This window comes from Camelina sativa, chromosome 15, assembly GCF_000633955.1.
Source record: "Camelina sativa cultivar DH55 chromosome 15, Cs, whole genome shotgun sequence".
Taxonomy (NCBI): domain Eukaryota; kingdom Viridiplantae; phylum Streptophyta; class Magnoliopsida; order Brassicales; family Brassicaceae; genus Camelina; species Camelina sativa.
Window position 1 is genome coordinate 17,026,691 of NC_025699.1, and position 15,565 is coordinate 17,042,255.

The following is a 15,565-nucleotide window of genomic DNA, read 5'->3' on the forward strand; positions in this document are numbered from 1 at the left end:
TTCAGTCACAAAAAGTAGTCCCAAACGCCGTGTTTTCGTGTAGTGAACCAAGACCAATCTTTGCAAACATATCACATCTTCGTATACTTCAGATCCAAAGGCAGAATTTAGACCATATTACAATATTGGTCTTTGTTCATCTGAAGTTGGAGGAAATAGCTAGCTTTGGTCGGATCTTTACATATGTTGTGGATCCTCTTTCTTCTTTTCCGTATAATTTTAACCTTGTCAAGCTCTTTCTGAATCTCAAAAGATTGTAGTATAAGGCTATATGTGTATGGAGATGGATGGCCAGATAGTTTATGTTGTTTGAAGATTCGATGATAGCCAAGTTGGGTTAATTTTTTCTTTTTTCCTTCTTGCCTCCTTACCCACATACAAACCCTATCTGTCCGTACAAATACTAAAAACCCTAACTTTTCACTCTCTCTCCAATCTAGTTTTATCGTTTTCATTTCCACTATCGCGAGAAAAGACTATTCACGGATCCATCACACCAATGAAAGGCTTGCATGTGGCGGCGAACGGCGGAGATCTGGCTGAGGATTGTGGAATACTCGCCGGAGATGCTGATGAAGCTATTTTAATGGATGGAATGGACGATGTTGGTAGAGAGATCTGGCTAGATGACCATGGAGGTGACCATAATCATCATCATGCTCATGGAGATGATGACTTGATTGTTCATCATGACCCTTCACTCTTCTACGGAGATCTCCCGACGCTTCCTGATTTCCCATGCATGTCGTCATCATCATCGTCTTCAACATCTCCAGCTCCTGTCAACGCAATCGTCTCCTCAGCCTCTTCTTCTTCAGCTGCTTCTTCCTCCACTTCCTCAGCTGCTTCTTGGGCTATCTTGAGATCAGACGGAGAAGATCCGGCCCCCAACCAAAACCAATACGGATCAGGAAAGTGCGATGATACTTCTGGCGCATTGCAATCCACAGCTTCCATGGAGATTCCCTTAGACACTAGTCAAGGTTTTGGTTGCGGTGAAGGCGGTGGTGATTGCATTGATATGATGGAGACTTTCGGGTACATGGATCTACTCGATAGCAACGAGTTCTTTGATACTTCTGCCATATTTAGCCAAGATGATGACACGCAGAACCCTAACTTGATGGACCAAACCCTTGAGAGACAACAAGATCAGGTCGTTGTTCCGATGTTGGAGAATAACAGTGGAGGAGACATGCAAATAATGAATTCTTCCTTGGAACAAGACGATGATCTCGCTACTGTGTTCTTGGAATGGCTAAAGAACAACAAGGAGACTGTGTCGGCAGAAGATTTGAGGAAAGTGAAGATAAAGAAAGCTACGATTGAATCAGCGGCGAGAAGGCTAGGTGGTGGGAAAGAAGCGATGAAGCAGCTTTTGAAGCTGATTCTTGAATGGGTCCAAACTAATCATTTGCAACGAAGACGCACCACCACCATCACCAACAATAACCTCTCTTATCAACAATCATTCCAACAAGATCCATTTCAAAACCCTAACCCTAATAACACCAACTTAATCCCACCGTCAGATCAAACCTGTTTCTCACCTTCAACATGGGTTCCTACACCACAACCACAACAAACTTTTGTCTCTGATCCGGGTTTCGGATATATGCCTGCTCCGAATTATCCTCCTCCGCCACCGGAGTATCTTCCTATACTCGAATCTCCACCGTCATGGCCACCGCCACCACCACAGTCTGGTCCCATGCCACATCAACAATTCCCCATGCCGCCAAACCCGCAGTATAATCAGTTTGGAGAGCCAACAGGTTTCACCGGATACAACATGAACCCGTATCAATACCCTTATATTCCTCCAGGACAAATGAGAGATCAGAGATTGCTCCGTTTGTGTTCCTCAGCAACTAAAGAGGCAAGAAAGAAACGGATGGCGAGACAGAGAAGGTTCTTATCTCATCACCATAGACACAACAACAACAACAACAGCACTAATCAGCAGAACCAGAACCAAGTCGGAGAAACCTGTGCCGCGGTGGCTCCACAACTTAACCCCGTGGCCACAAACGCCACCGGAGGGACATGGATGTATTGGCCAAACGTCCCGTCTGTGCCACCTCAGTTACCACCACCGTTGGAGACTCAGTTGCCAACCATGGACCGAGCTGGCTCGGCGTCTGCTATGCCACGTCAGCAGGTGGTACCAGTACCAGTACCAGATCGTCGGCAGGTAGACATGCACAATGTTCATCTTTCTCATTGTTTAATGTTATAAGGAAAGTGTAATTGCACCAAGTCGTATTGGTTTGATGATGAAGCTGTTTGATTAATGATATTTGCAATGGAAATTAAAATGATTTTTATTTCTATTGGAAGGGATGGAAACCAGAAAAGAATTTGCGGTTTCTCTTGCAGAAAGTCTTGAAGCAAAGCGACGTGGGTAACCTTGGAAGGATCGTCTTACCAAAAGTAAATTTACTTCTAATTTCTTGTAGCATTTGCTTTCCTTTTTTCCTTTTTTTTTTGTTTTCTTTTTAAGTTTCTGTGTTTATGTAAAACCGATTTTTGTTATTTTCACTGCTTTGGTTTATTTTTTTTTTTTTTGAAAAATATATTTTGGTGTTAATTTTTATTTTACTGAATTTTATGAAAATGAAAATATACAGAAAGAAGCTGAGACGCACTTGCCGGAGCTAGAGGCAAGAGACGGTATCTCTCTAGCCATGGAAGACATTGGAACCTCTCGTGTGTGGAACATGCGCTATAGGTAAGTTACGATGCTACTTTAGTGAACATTTGATTTTTTTTTTTCATTGTCTTTCCTGTATTTGTCAAGAGTTGGAACTTTGACCAGTCTATCTCTTTGGTTATTTAATTTTCTTCTTTTAATGGGTTGTAGATTTTGGCCGAACAACAAAAGCAGGATGTATCTTCTCGAGAACACCGGTACGTTTTTGAAAATGTACCATTAATAAACTTTTGTTCTGTAGTTTGTTGTTCTTTTGTAATCTATCAATGTTGTGGCCGCCTAACTAATTTTCCTTGGAAATTTACTTTTACAGGCGATTTTGTGAAAACCAATGGGCTCCAAGAAGGTGATTTCATAGTCATATACTCCGACGTTAAATGTGGCAAATATGTAAGAGAAACATCACATTTTGTTTCCTACAATTTTTCATTAGTATTCAATTCTCATCATTACTTAATATTGTGACAGTTGATACGAGGGGTTAAAGTAAGACAGCCGACGGGACAGAAGCAGGAGGCTCCGCCGTCGTCAGTAGCTGCCACGAAGAGGCAAAACAAGTCGCAGAGGAACATAAACAATAACTCTCCGTCGGCCAGTGTGGTGGTCGCTTCACCAGCTTCTCAAACTGTTAAATGAAGAAAGCAAAAAAGAAAGAACATGAAACAATATAAATATTATTATGTAGCAAGTAATAAAGAGGCAAAAGGAAAAAATGGCAGCGTACCTGAGTGTGCCACTTCTCGTGCATGCATGGGATCTTAAAGACAAATGGAGGGTTATGATTAAAGCTGTGTTGTCGGGGTCGGGGTTCGGGTTTTTACTCCATTTTTTTGCTTTTTCTTGTCGAGTCGTAACTCTTCTCTTCCTTTTTACCGTCAGGATATTGTAAAGAATGATTAATTCTGGAAATGGTGTTTGTTGTTGTAACTTTTTATACGTATGTGGCTCATTTCTTGAGTTGAGCTTTATTACGTATCGTTTATATTGTGAATGTTTTGCGGAAAATGATAATATAATAAATGTACGGAGTTATTTGTAAAGATTACGTTCTTATAGAATAGGAAGAGGATAGCTGGGGTTGCCCATTTTACATCTAAATTTAGTTTGAGAAAGTTCGTTTTTAAGAAAATTTAGGTTGACTGGTTTAGCCACAAAATGTGGCGTTGCGTACACTTGTATTTGAGACCAATCATATAAATGGTTTCATACCATTTTACAACAATTTAAACGCGCCAAATGAGAACTTTTTTTCATCTTCCTAATTTGCATGATATGATATATATCTTCTGTATATAGTTAAGTGTTTTCTGCTTTTTTTTTTCTCTTTTTTCCAACATCTTGTTTTCACCTAAAACTTATAGTATACTTTCTTTGTTAACCAATATGACATATCTAATTCACTCAATTTTGACATGGTATCAATCATATTTGTATCATCAATTTTTTTCTTTCAATTATTTATATATTTTCCGTTCGATAATTCCAATTAATGGTTTTTTATATCGTCATGGATGATGATAGTGCATCTCGCACAAAAACATTAAGGGTGTGAATGGTTACAGCGGTTGGAGCCGACAAATCCGTCTGCGGATTAGAGCGCTCTTTAATCATCAAACGTAGTCTGCAGTAGTGCAGTCCAAAGAAAACAGAGAAAACCGTAGAGGACCAACTGCGGATCACTTTTGCATATAAATAGAGTTGGTCAGCAGCGGTTTGTTGTCCGTCTTAAAAATAAAGTGATCCAAACCGCAGACGAATTGACAACCCTGATCGCAGTTACCATTCAGACCCTAAAATTCTCAATTGTTATTGAGAAAGCTTTGTAATTAATTTTATCTCAATATGTCAACAGATCTGTGACAGTTATAGAAAAATAGATTGAAAACAATGAAACAAAATAAAAATTGTCGATAAATCATTTGTCTAGTGGAAGACCAGCTCTAATACCAAACTTTGGAGTATAGTAAACTTAATGCTTAGTGTGGATTCCTAATACGAGTGAGACAAAACTTTAAAGTGTCGTTTCATTTTGAAGAGTTTGCATGGACGGTTTTTCTTGTCAGATGTCAGATTCACATTTATGAACTAAAAGTATACATGGTTTCATATAAGCAAAGAAGCTCAATATGTTCACGGATGCCTTTTTGTCATATGTTAAGAATCACATTTATTAACTAAAATCATCTATGGCTTCGTATAAGCAACGAAGGTCAATATGTTCATGGACGGTTTTTTTAGCAGATGTCAAACTCACATTTATGAACTAAAAGCATCTATAGGTTTGTATAAGCAAAGAAGTTCCATATGTTCATGGACGGTTTTTTTGTCAGATGTCAGACTCACGTTTATGAACTAAAAGCATATATGACTTCGTATAAGTAAAAAAAGTCAATATGTTCATGGACGGTTTTTTCTGTCAGATATCAGACTCACATTTATGAACTAAAAACATATATGGCTTCATATAAGCAAATAAGGTCAATATGTTCATGAACAGTTTTTATGTAAGATGTCAGACTCACGTTTATGAACTAGAAACATATATGGTTTTATATAAAGTCAATATGTTCACGAACAGTTTTTATGTAAGATGTCAGACTCACGCTTATAAACTAAAAGCATCTACGAATTCATATAAGCAAGAATGTAATATGTTCATGATGGTTTTTTTTGTCATATGTCAGACTCACATTTATGAACTAAAAGCATATATGATGTTATATAAGTAAAGAAGGTTAATATGTTTTGTTTTACAATTTCCACGATTAGGTTTAACACCAGTTTACTAATTGCAAGTGTGCAATTATTGTGTCCTAGTAGTAATTACTAGATCAAACCCTACAAGGACCAGCATAACACGAAAATATTTCGACAATAGAAGTTAGCTAAGGCATAAAAAGTTTCTTACTAAGACAAAACTCTAAAAGTATTATTTTATGTGCATATAGAGTCTTTAAACTGTAAAGACATAGACGTTTTTTTGGTTAGAAGGTCAAGACTCGTATACGTATGAACAAAGCCTCTTTGACTTAATATAAGCAAAGAAAATCAATATGTTCATAATTTATTCTGCAATTGCCACAATTAAGTTTAAAACCTATATAGCAACCCGCAAATGCACAACTATTGTGTCTTAGTAGTAATTACAAGATCGAACCCCACCAAGATCAATGGAACATGAGAAGTATTTGACAAGAGAGGGTAGTGATGTGTCTGCATTTTATAGGGTTTTAACTATAGTTTTAATACTTGTTTTGAGTCTTTTATTAAGTCCAAGTATGCTTTTAGAGTCTTTTTGGTCTTTTGAGAGTTTGTACAGGTTCTAGGTTACTTTGGAAGGAAACTGAGTGTTTTGGGGATGAAAACATGCATCTAGAGCCAATTTGGTGAAGACTGATCGGACTAGCAAACAGATGGAGCAAACAGAGAAAAGCATCCAGGATCGGCTGATCCGCATTCGGGATCGACCAGTCCCATACCCGAAGCAAGTTTTCCTTTTTCGTTTTAAACCTACTTTAAGGGTTTTATTTTGATATTTAAGCACGAGGCTCGACTTCTAGAAGGACAAGTTTTATTCTACGCAGCCTTTGAGCACTTGTAAGCTTTGGGAGAAGATCTCTTATCCTTTCTAACCTTTGGAGAAGAATCTGAACCCTTTTATTTCTCTTTGCAATTCAAACATGTTTTCTTCATATTTGATTTGTGATTGCTGTTGGTCGATGTCTGAGTAGTCCCTGTTGGATTTCGGATTTCAAAAGGAGTTTTATGATTCTCTAACTTAGGTTGTTAGATTTGGGATTGATCTATTGTGTTCTTCATCTATTGTTGTTCTTATTGCTTAAACTAGATTAGCTACCTAGTTTATGGTCTTAGGTTAAATTCATCTAGGCATCAAAAGTGTTGTTGAATTGCTTGAAAGAACATAGGTGAACAAGGTGATCCTTAGCCAACGACAGTTGAAGTTGAGGCACCTTGTGAACATAATCAAACTTGAACTTATTGCATGCTAGGATTGTTTAGATTCAAACGACGGTTTAGAGTTTTATCAATTCCTTGCATAGATAGCTAATGCTGCGACAGTAGGTTAGTTTTACATTTGAGATTTGAGTTCTAGAACGGTGTTTAATGCTTTCCCAATTTATCATCTGATTAAGTGATCATTGCTCCTAACTGATTCCCTATGCCCAATACTTTCTCTTGATTTTACAAACTTTTATTTAATTTCTGTCTTTGATCGGTTACATGAAAAACAATCTTTCTTATTGCTTTAGCTATACTTGATCTATATAGTTTCATAGTGCATCGCTTGGTCTCTGTGGATTCAACCCTAAAGTGCTACGACGACACCACTTGATCGTGGTTGAGTGTGCTTTGGGTTATTAATTGACCTTTGATCAGGTAGCTAAATCAATTTATTTTTAGTTTAGGTTTTCAGTCACTAAAATAACTACCTAATGTAATAGAAAAGAAGAAGGTACTAGCACAAAAACTTGATGTGGAAACAGTAATATAAGACTTAAAAATAACACAAAAGCAAGCCAGCACAAAAGCAAGCCACCCAAGATGAATAAGGATAATGTTCAACTTGTTTTCAAGATCTACAAGGAACTCAAAATATCAATATTCTATTTTGCAATCATATATTCAGCAGCTAATGTATTGCATTTTGGTTAGATCACAAAATAACATGACTTAATTGTAGAATACAAATAGTATAAACTGTAATATATTTTAAAATTCAAAAAAACAAACATCAATAATATAATAATATTTAAACTATTAAAGAGTTTTAAAATTGTTCATAATTTAGAAAAGGATAAGCTAATCATTTAAAATTAATTATATAGTTAATGACTACAAACAAAACAATTCCAAAGCCCCAATGATTTTTAACCAAAAAAAAAAAAAAACTCTCGATACAAATTTTTTCACATTGTAAAGTCTCTCGAAAAAATTGAAATAAAAATTAACCAAATTCTAATGATTTTTAACCGAAAAGGCTAAATTAATATAACAATCTCTTGCTAGAGACTCAACCTAGTTTAGGTATGCGAGAGGAATTCATGAATGCAAATACAACACAAATTATAAAAGAAAAAACATTAGAACCGTTTCGAAATTAATTCACAAAATTATATTTAGCATAAATTTACATTGGTTACAGAAGTATTACTCATTGAAAGTTAACTCATGGGAGCAGCAACAAGAAAACGTGTCAGTAGTTGAACATATGGAGGAGCACCAACAAAAAAGAAATCTGACTAGTTTGAAGGAGCTTGAGGAGAGGTTGATGAAAGCCATGGAAAATGGATTCATAGAAGTTAATCAGAAGATAGATAAGAAGATAGATGAATTTGATAGGAGGCTCAAAAATATTGAAAGCTTGGGAATGAATTTCCAGTATAGAGAGAATTTTGGGAATGCATTTTCTGCATGGAGAGATGATGAGGCTGGGAGGACAGAAGGAACTAGTGCTGGTGGTACAGGAACGGGAACAGAAAAAGAAGGAGAAGTTGAAATTCAGATGGGAATAGAAAAAGAAGGAGAATCTGAGAGTAAAGGAGGAGGAGGAAAAGAAGGAGAAAAAGAAGGACAAGGTGAGCCAGCTGGTGATGGTGAAAGAGAAGAAGAAGGAATAGAAAAAAAATGAGAAGGAGAAGAAATAGAAAAAGAAGGAGAAGGAGAAGGAGAAGAAGGTGAAGGAGAACATGAAGCTCCGAGAGAGCCAACTGGTGATGGTTAAGGAGAACATGAAGCTCCGAGAGAGAAGAGGAAACTCCGTACGTCAAAGTTCATCACTATTCCTTTCATAGCTACGAAAAAAAAAATAAGAAGTGATATTTGTTTGTGTAGTTTTGAAAACTTGTCTGGATATCCAACTTGTCTTTCGTTTATTATGCAACTGATTTTAGGTACAACTGGTGTTTCTAGGGACAACTATGTTCTTGGGTTATTTTGTTTTGTGTTTATTATGCAACTGATTTTAGGTACAGCTGGTGTTTCTAGGGACAACTATGTTTTTGGGTTTTTCTATTTTTAACTATTATTCTGGTACAACTGAGTAAAGTTAAGTACAACTACGTATCTGGTATAACTGATATTTTTTCCTTTCGTGCTGTTAAAAGTCTACATTGTGACATCTGGCGCCGTCAAAGAACCTCACATGTATAGAAATTAATTGTTTGCGCCGTCAGAAATTCATATAGTTGTCCAGTTGTACACAGTTGTACTTAAATTAACATAGTTGTTCTTTGTTCTAAAAACCACAAAATTAGTTGTTCTTCACTCTTATCATTTTTTTCTAGTTGTACTTATGTTATTACATAATTAGAATAGAAGTCCTATGTCATCTTGTATATAAATGTTTGAAATCACCATTATTTCTTGATTATCATAATATGTGGTCATTATATACAAAGAAACTTTAAAATACTAAGGTTGTTTATTGAAGAATTTGGATTTCTATGGTTTAGATTTGTTTTTTACATGTGAAGTGGATAACGTTAAAATTTTGTGGTTGTTACATACAAAGTAGCCTTAAAAGACCAAATTTTTAGATTTTGGTTCTAAGTTTTCTAATTTAATTTTTATATTTTGGTAATAGACTATAGTTGTACCGGTTGTACTTAGTTGTACCAAGACAGGACAACTCAAAATCTGTACAAATACGACAAGGAAATTAACAATAGTTGTACCTGTTAAACTCAGTTGTAAGAAACAGAACAAATAAGTTTCACAGACACCATCAAACACAAACACCATCGTTTTTAAAAAGCAATCAGAAACAGAACAAATACAAACACCATCGTTCCTAAAATCATCACAATAAAAGGAATCAGAAATCAATTTTGGTCACCATCATTGTCAAACCACTCACCCGTACCAGTCGACTTCTTTTTACCTCCTTTGTCTCTATCTTCTCCAACAAATGCGCACCTTTTTTCTTGTCTTCTTCCTTGTTTAACATCATAACCTCGAACATCATCTGCAGCTTCTTTTTTTCCTCTCCACGCGGTAGAGTATGACACCTGCACACCAAATCTTCCTTGAATTAAGTGAATGAGAGCTTTTGAAACTGGCGTGGCAATTTTAGCCGGATAATCTGCAGCCAAAAAAGAAGCAGCCAAATTTGGTGTACCTTTCCTTCTAATTCGCCATGTACTTGTTGTTGACCGAGAGCATGTATGAATATTTCTATGAGTTCTTATAGAGAAAAGCTTAGACTTATCACCCCTTGCAGCTCTTACGTACCAATTGCAACCATTCTGTGCTTCAGAACATTTTGCCACATATCTTAACGGCTCCGACTTCTTTACAACAAACTCAAAACAATTTTTATGTCCAGCCTTTTCAATTAAACTTTGTATTGCTTCTTTGCTTCCAAATTCTTGGGCTATCGCAAAATCAAGACCATCTTCCCATAAAAGAGGTCCAGACTTGGTTCCTTCTACATCTCTATCTTCATTCTCGACCACCACCAGATTTTGTAGTGATGGTTCTCTTACGTACATATCTACGATACCACCACCACCACTACCATTCGTTCCACCAACTATCATTCGCTCCATCAATTACAACAATCTCTTTATTCGCTCCATCAATTACAGCAATCTCTTTATTTGCTCCATCAATTACAGCAATCTCTTTATTCGCTCCATCAATTAGAGCAATCTCTTTATTCGCTCCACCACTATCATTCGCTCCACCAATTAGAGCAATCTCTTCATTATTTGGAAGATTTCTTGTTGCCAAATCTTTTATCAAAACTTGATCAAACCCCTCATTTTCATCGATCCCCTGATTTTGTTCTTCATTATTGGTAACTTCGACATGCAAAACACTTCTAAACTCTTCTTTAGACACATCCTTTAAATAACACACAACATCTCCATCATCTCGAATATAATTTGGTATTCCCTTATAGTTTGGGAATGAGAAGGGAAAGTAACTAACTCTCAGACTTTTCATAGCCTCATCTACCCTTATCTTGCTGCATATCTTCTCAACCAACTTAGCATATGATACATCACTAGATGATGCCTTCATAAGAAAAAAATACACTTCCTTATCTTCTCTTGAAATTCATCGTACATCTTCTCCGATACTTGAATAGTATCCATCATAAAGAAAGCGTATGACTGAAGTCTTTGGCATTGTCACCTGAAAAAGAAAGAGAAAGAAAACAGTCAATTTCCATTTTTTAGTAGCAGTTCATAAACATAGTTGTACCTATTTGTCTTAGTTGCACCAAATTTTTGGATCCTTAATTTCCTACATAGTTATACCCAATGGTCCCAGTTGTCCCAGATCTGAAATCCCCAAATTTTTTTACAAAATCCGGCATTCAATCTCAAATTCAACCTTTCTCAGTCATAATAACCAATGCAAGACCTTAATCCACTAAGAAAACAAGTCTACTAACCTTAACAAGCATGAAGACAAAATAAATTTACAAATCTACAATTTATCATTCAAATTGAGATTCCACAACAATTTCATAATGTTATATCGAAGGAAATTTAGACAATAAGAGAGATTAAAACTACCTTCAAGTGAGTGTTAGTGGTGGATGAAGAAGAAGAAGAGAGAGAGGAGGATTCAAAATCGTAAGAATGAGAGAGAAGCTCAATATCGACCGTTTTATTTTATTTTTGACAAATGAGAGAGGAGAGAGAGTTTTTATTATTGGTTAATTTTTTTTTCTTTTTTTCTCTTTTTTCTTTTGAGATTCAAATTTATTATATAATATAAGAAGGGTAGAGTGGGATTTTGATAATATTGGAAAAGATAGGGGATAGTGAGAATATGTAGGAGTTTTTCTAATTGGAATTAGAACAAAAGGGGCTAGAGAGATTAAAATCCGATATAGAGGGGGTATTGAACTTGACTTTTAAAGGATTTTATAGAATTTTAATATTTTAGAATTTTGGAAAATTTGAAATGGATTTTAGAAGATTTGATTATTTTTAGAGTTTTTATATGAAAGAAAAAGAAAATGAAATGTGATTATGTGAGATTCTATATATATAAAGTTATATTTTCTCACTCCTGGTGCTGCCACATCAGCCTTTTTTTTTTAATTTGTGGGTCTTACACATTTTAAAAGTCTTTTAAACAATTATATAATTGACAAACTGATCAGCAAAATTTTAATCTAAACTCTGTAAGCCCAGCACTATTTTATCCAAAGTCTCTAGGCCCAACACTATTTTTAAATCATATGGATTCAATTTTTTACTTTAAAATAAATTTAAAATATTCATTTAGTGCATATTCATGTTAATTATAATTAATAGAAAATTTAAATTAAAAAATTATTACGTAAAATATTAAAATAACAAAACAATACTATAATTTTTTTTATTAGTGGTAATAATATAATTAAAATTTTCTATTAAACTGACCATAATTTAAAATTTCAAATGTATTATTGAGTTTTAGAATGGAAGTAATATTTAAAATTTTGGTAGAATAAAAAAAAATCTGTAATTGTATTTATAAAATTTTAAACATGAAAAATAAAACTAAAAGTTAAATATAATTCTATAACATGATCAAAAATGAAAACAAGTTTGATATTTCATAAATTGAATCAAATGCTTCTAATCCAAATTTAAGTATTGAAAGATAGTAATTAAAGATAAAATAGTTGTAAATTGTAATATATCTTGAAAATCATTTTATAGTCTAATATGTGTTATATGTGAGACAATAGAATTTGAAAAAAGTAGATGTTAAAAGGAGTGCATCATCAATAATGATGAAAAAAATATAGTTAAAAGTGTTTGAAAATAAATTAGTAAAACTTGAAAAGATAATAATAAACAGTTAAAATCTATGACATCTCATTAATTGTGTGAAACGAATGAGTTTGTAGAAAAATAAATGACATACATTATTAAATCGATTATTAGATTCCAAGTCGGGTTTAATAGTTTGGCCATATAATCATGGAAAGTGGGATAAGATACGCACATTCATGAATTGATCGTTTATGGTACGTTGCAATTACTTCGATGGGTAAAGCAAGCTTGGTAAAAATGGTATAACGATATGATATTATATTTTACCTTTACACTAAACAATATTCATGAGATTCGGTATATTCAAATTTATAGGGAATAATATTATGTTAGTATCAACATCTATCATAAATAATATATACAATTAGATCAACAATCATCAACATCAAAGCATTTAAAAATATTTTAATGAAATATGAATAAGAAATAATATCTTTTAATGATAAAAGATTTTAAAGTGGTCATCAATATCGTTTATTTTTCCTAATATTACCACATGACATACGTGTATAAAGATTTACCCTCAAAACTTTGAATGATTATATTCAAGCTCAAAAATTTATATTAATAGAACATATTTTCAATTAAAATCTCGCGCTTGCGCGGGTACAAATTCTAGTTTATTATAAACTTTGGGTGATTTTAGAATATTTCACAAAAAAAAAAAAAAAAAATTGACTTCATTCTTTTCAACACACCTAAGAGCATCACCAATGGTTGGAATCCATTTTATGGGATCTAACTGTATTTGTAATTAAAAAAAAATAAAAAGTTAAAAATTTAGACACTTTTGAAAGTGATTTATTTTTGACATAGTCCAATGGTAGAATTTTTTGTAAGGTTCTAAAAATTTTAAATGACACACAAACTCAAGTGAATATTCACACAAACATGGCCCATGGTTTATTTTCATTGAAAAGCACACATTGATAGCCATACCCAGACAAGCTTGTAGGCAACACGATTTCCAATCTCAAACATCTTTCTGCAGTCCTCAACAGTTTCAACTGCAGTTCCCATCGCAAATCCAACTTTAAACATGCAATATGAAATCACCAAATTGACATTTTCCAGTTTAGGATCACTAGAGAAAGTCACTGTATTGCCTTGGCTGGAGAATACATCAAGAGCATGAGCTACGAACCAACCAGAATCAGTAATTATCAAATTGAATAAATCCAAAACACACTAATACTGGAAACCACAAAAACTCCTAAGAAAATTATACGACGATGAAAGGATTAGTCACCAACAAACTGCAGAAGAACTTTGCTTCATCTTCAAAGGTCTTGTACACTCAAACCTGAAAAGAAGAGTGACAAAAGTCCACAACTCATAAAAAACAACAATATGAGAATGTAATGCTTTTCATTAAACATAGTTACGTACTATAAAGCCAAGGTTAAGCACTCAATGCTAAAGTCAACAATTTGTTTCATGTTTCAAGTGATTACAACTAAATCCAAGTTTAAAACTCATACGACATAATCCAATAAAGTTTACCAATGTTTCCAAGTGTGAGAATTTGGGCAGTGTAGAACAATAAAAAAAGAAATAGAGAGCAGAATAAAGATTACAAACCTGGAGGAAGAGACTGCTTAAGCTTGTCGGAATTCAAAGAGAACCATGAAGAAATCGCAGAATGAATTACCTTGGTAGGATGGATTACCGAGGGCCTCGTAAATTAAGTTCACCAAGTCATCAATGTGAATCCAAGAGAACCGGAAAAGTGTCCAAAACTTTTACCATTGTTGTCCTGAACCCAGAGGTCCTCCGGCAAACAAATCTAATTAGGGTGTGAGAGCGAGAGAGAATACACACCAAACAGAGATGATAATGGTTTGATTCAAGGGAAGACGAATTAAGCTTGAGGAACGAAGCTTCAGGACTGTTGCAATCGATCCTTCTCTCCTTCCCAGAAAAATGTACGTTGATTAAAGGTTGCATAAATCCTTACTTAAGTTGAGAGAGAGAGAGAGAGAGAGATATATCTTTTGTCAAATATTATAGAAATATAATAGTTTACTAGGTTCGGATCCGCATGCGGGGTTAATTTCAAAAACCAAATTTGTTATAAAGTTTATAATATATTACGTATGTGTGAGATTGTGGTTGTAAAAATATTTTTTAGGAGTATTAACAGTCATAATCCAAACTCATACCAGTTTAGTATTCAATTTTTCTTTTTTTTGACCTAACATTAAATTAAAAGATGACTCCCGGTTAGTAGCCCAAACTAGAGGGAAAGAGTTTACAAAAGAAATTTCATAAACTAAAGATCTTGAAGAACGTGCATGACAATATGCCCTCACATTTGACACACCCGGGATCTGGGTAAGAGCAAAGGATGGAAAAGATGATAGGAGGGAAGTAAAATCGTCCAACAAATTTGAGAAGGCGACTAACTCTCAGCAATCTGACTCAAAATTTTGACAGTAACACCAACCACCAGGAGGGACTCCATTGCCCAAATCAAGGCTTGTAACTCCGAGTGTAGAGGTATAGGGCTGCGTCTAAGACTTCGTGCTCCCAAGAGTAGAGTCGTATCTTCACTATTACAAAATAGTGTTATATTATTTTCAGAATTACCTGTTTCCGTCTCATATCTATTTACTTGTCCTGATGTTTGAAATAAATAGATCAATGAAATTTCTTATATATATTTCTCAAAGCTTCTGAAGTTATTATATTTCATATGAAAAAAAAATTTAATTTATTATGTCTATGTGACTATGTGTTTTATATTTAATGGATTATATAGGTTAGACCATTAGAATTTCTTTAGCTTTTATAATTTTTAATGGTAAGGATCGTAAAAAGATTTTAGTTGCATTGTGGTTATTTTCATTTTTAGGAATCCTTGTGTTGAACATGATCGACTCTTCCTTCATGCGGTTGTTTTTTGGGTTATTGGGCTTGTTCTTGTATGGGCTTTGGCCTTTCATCTCATTTTATTTTTTGTCGATAATTTTCATTTTGTCATCTGTATAGCCCTTTCTATTTTAATAAAATGAGATGAAAAAAGAAAAAAATAACTCAAACCCCAAAA

General features: G+C 34.3%; 1 protein-coding gene across 1 annotated transcript; it reads left to right on the forward strand.

The window, feature by feature from the left end:
* LOC104747021 (B3 domain-containing transcription factor ABI3-like) lies at positions 25-3,690 on the forward strand. The gene is made up of 6 exons (XM_010468585.2): positions 25-2,194; positions 2,341-2,433; positions 2,631-2,731; positions 2,864-2,910; positions 3,027-3,103; positions 3,182-3,690. The coding sequence occupies exons 1-6, from the start codon at positions 500-502 to the stop codon at positions 3,347-3,349; spliced, it is 2,181 nt and encodes a 726-aa protein (XP_010466887.1). The 5' UTR covers positions 25-499; the 3' UTR covers positions 3,350-3,690.

Coding starts and splice junctions, on each gene's coding strand:
- LOC104747021 (XM_010468585.2), top strand. CDS start 500: ATGAAAGGCTTGCATGTGGCGGCGAACGGCGGAGATCTGGCTGAGGAT. Junction 2,195..2,340: donor CAGTACCAGATCGTCGGCAG/GTAGACATGCAC, acceptor TTCTATTGGAAG/GGATGGAAACCAGAAAAGAA. Junction 2,911..3,026: donor GTATCTTCTCGAGAACACCG/GTACGTTTTTGA, acceptor TTACTTTTACAG/GCGATTTTGTGAAAACCAAT.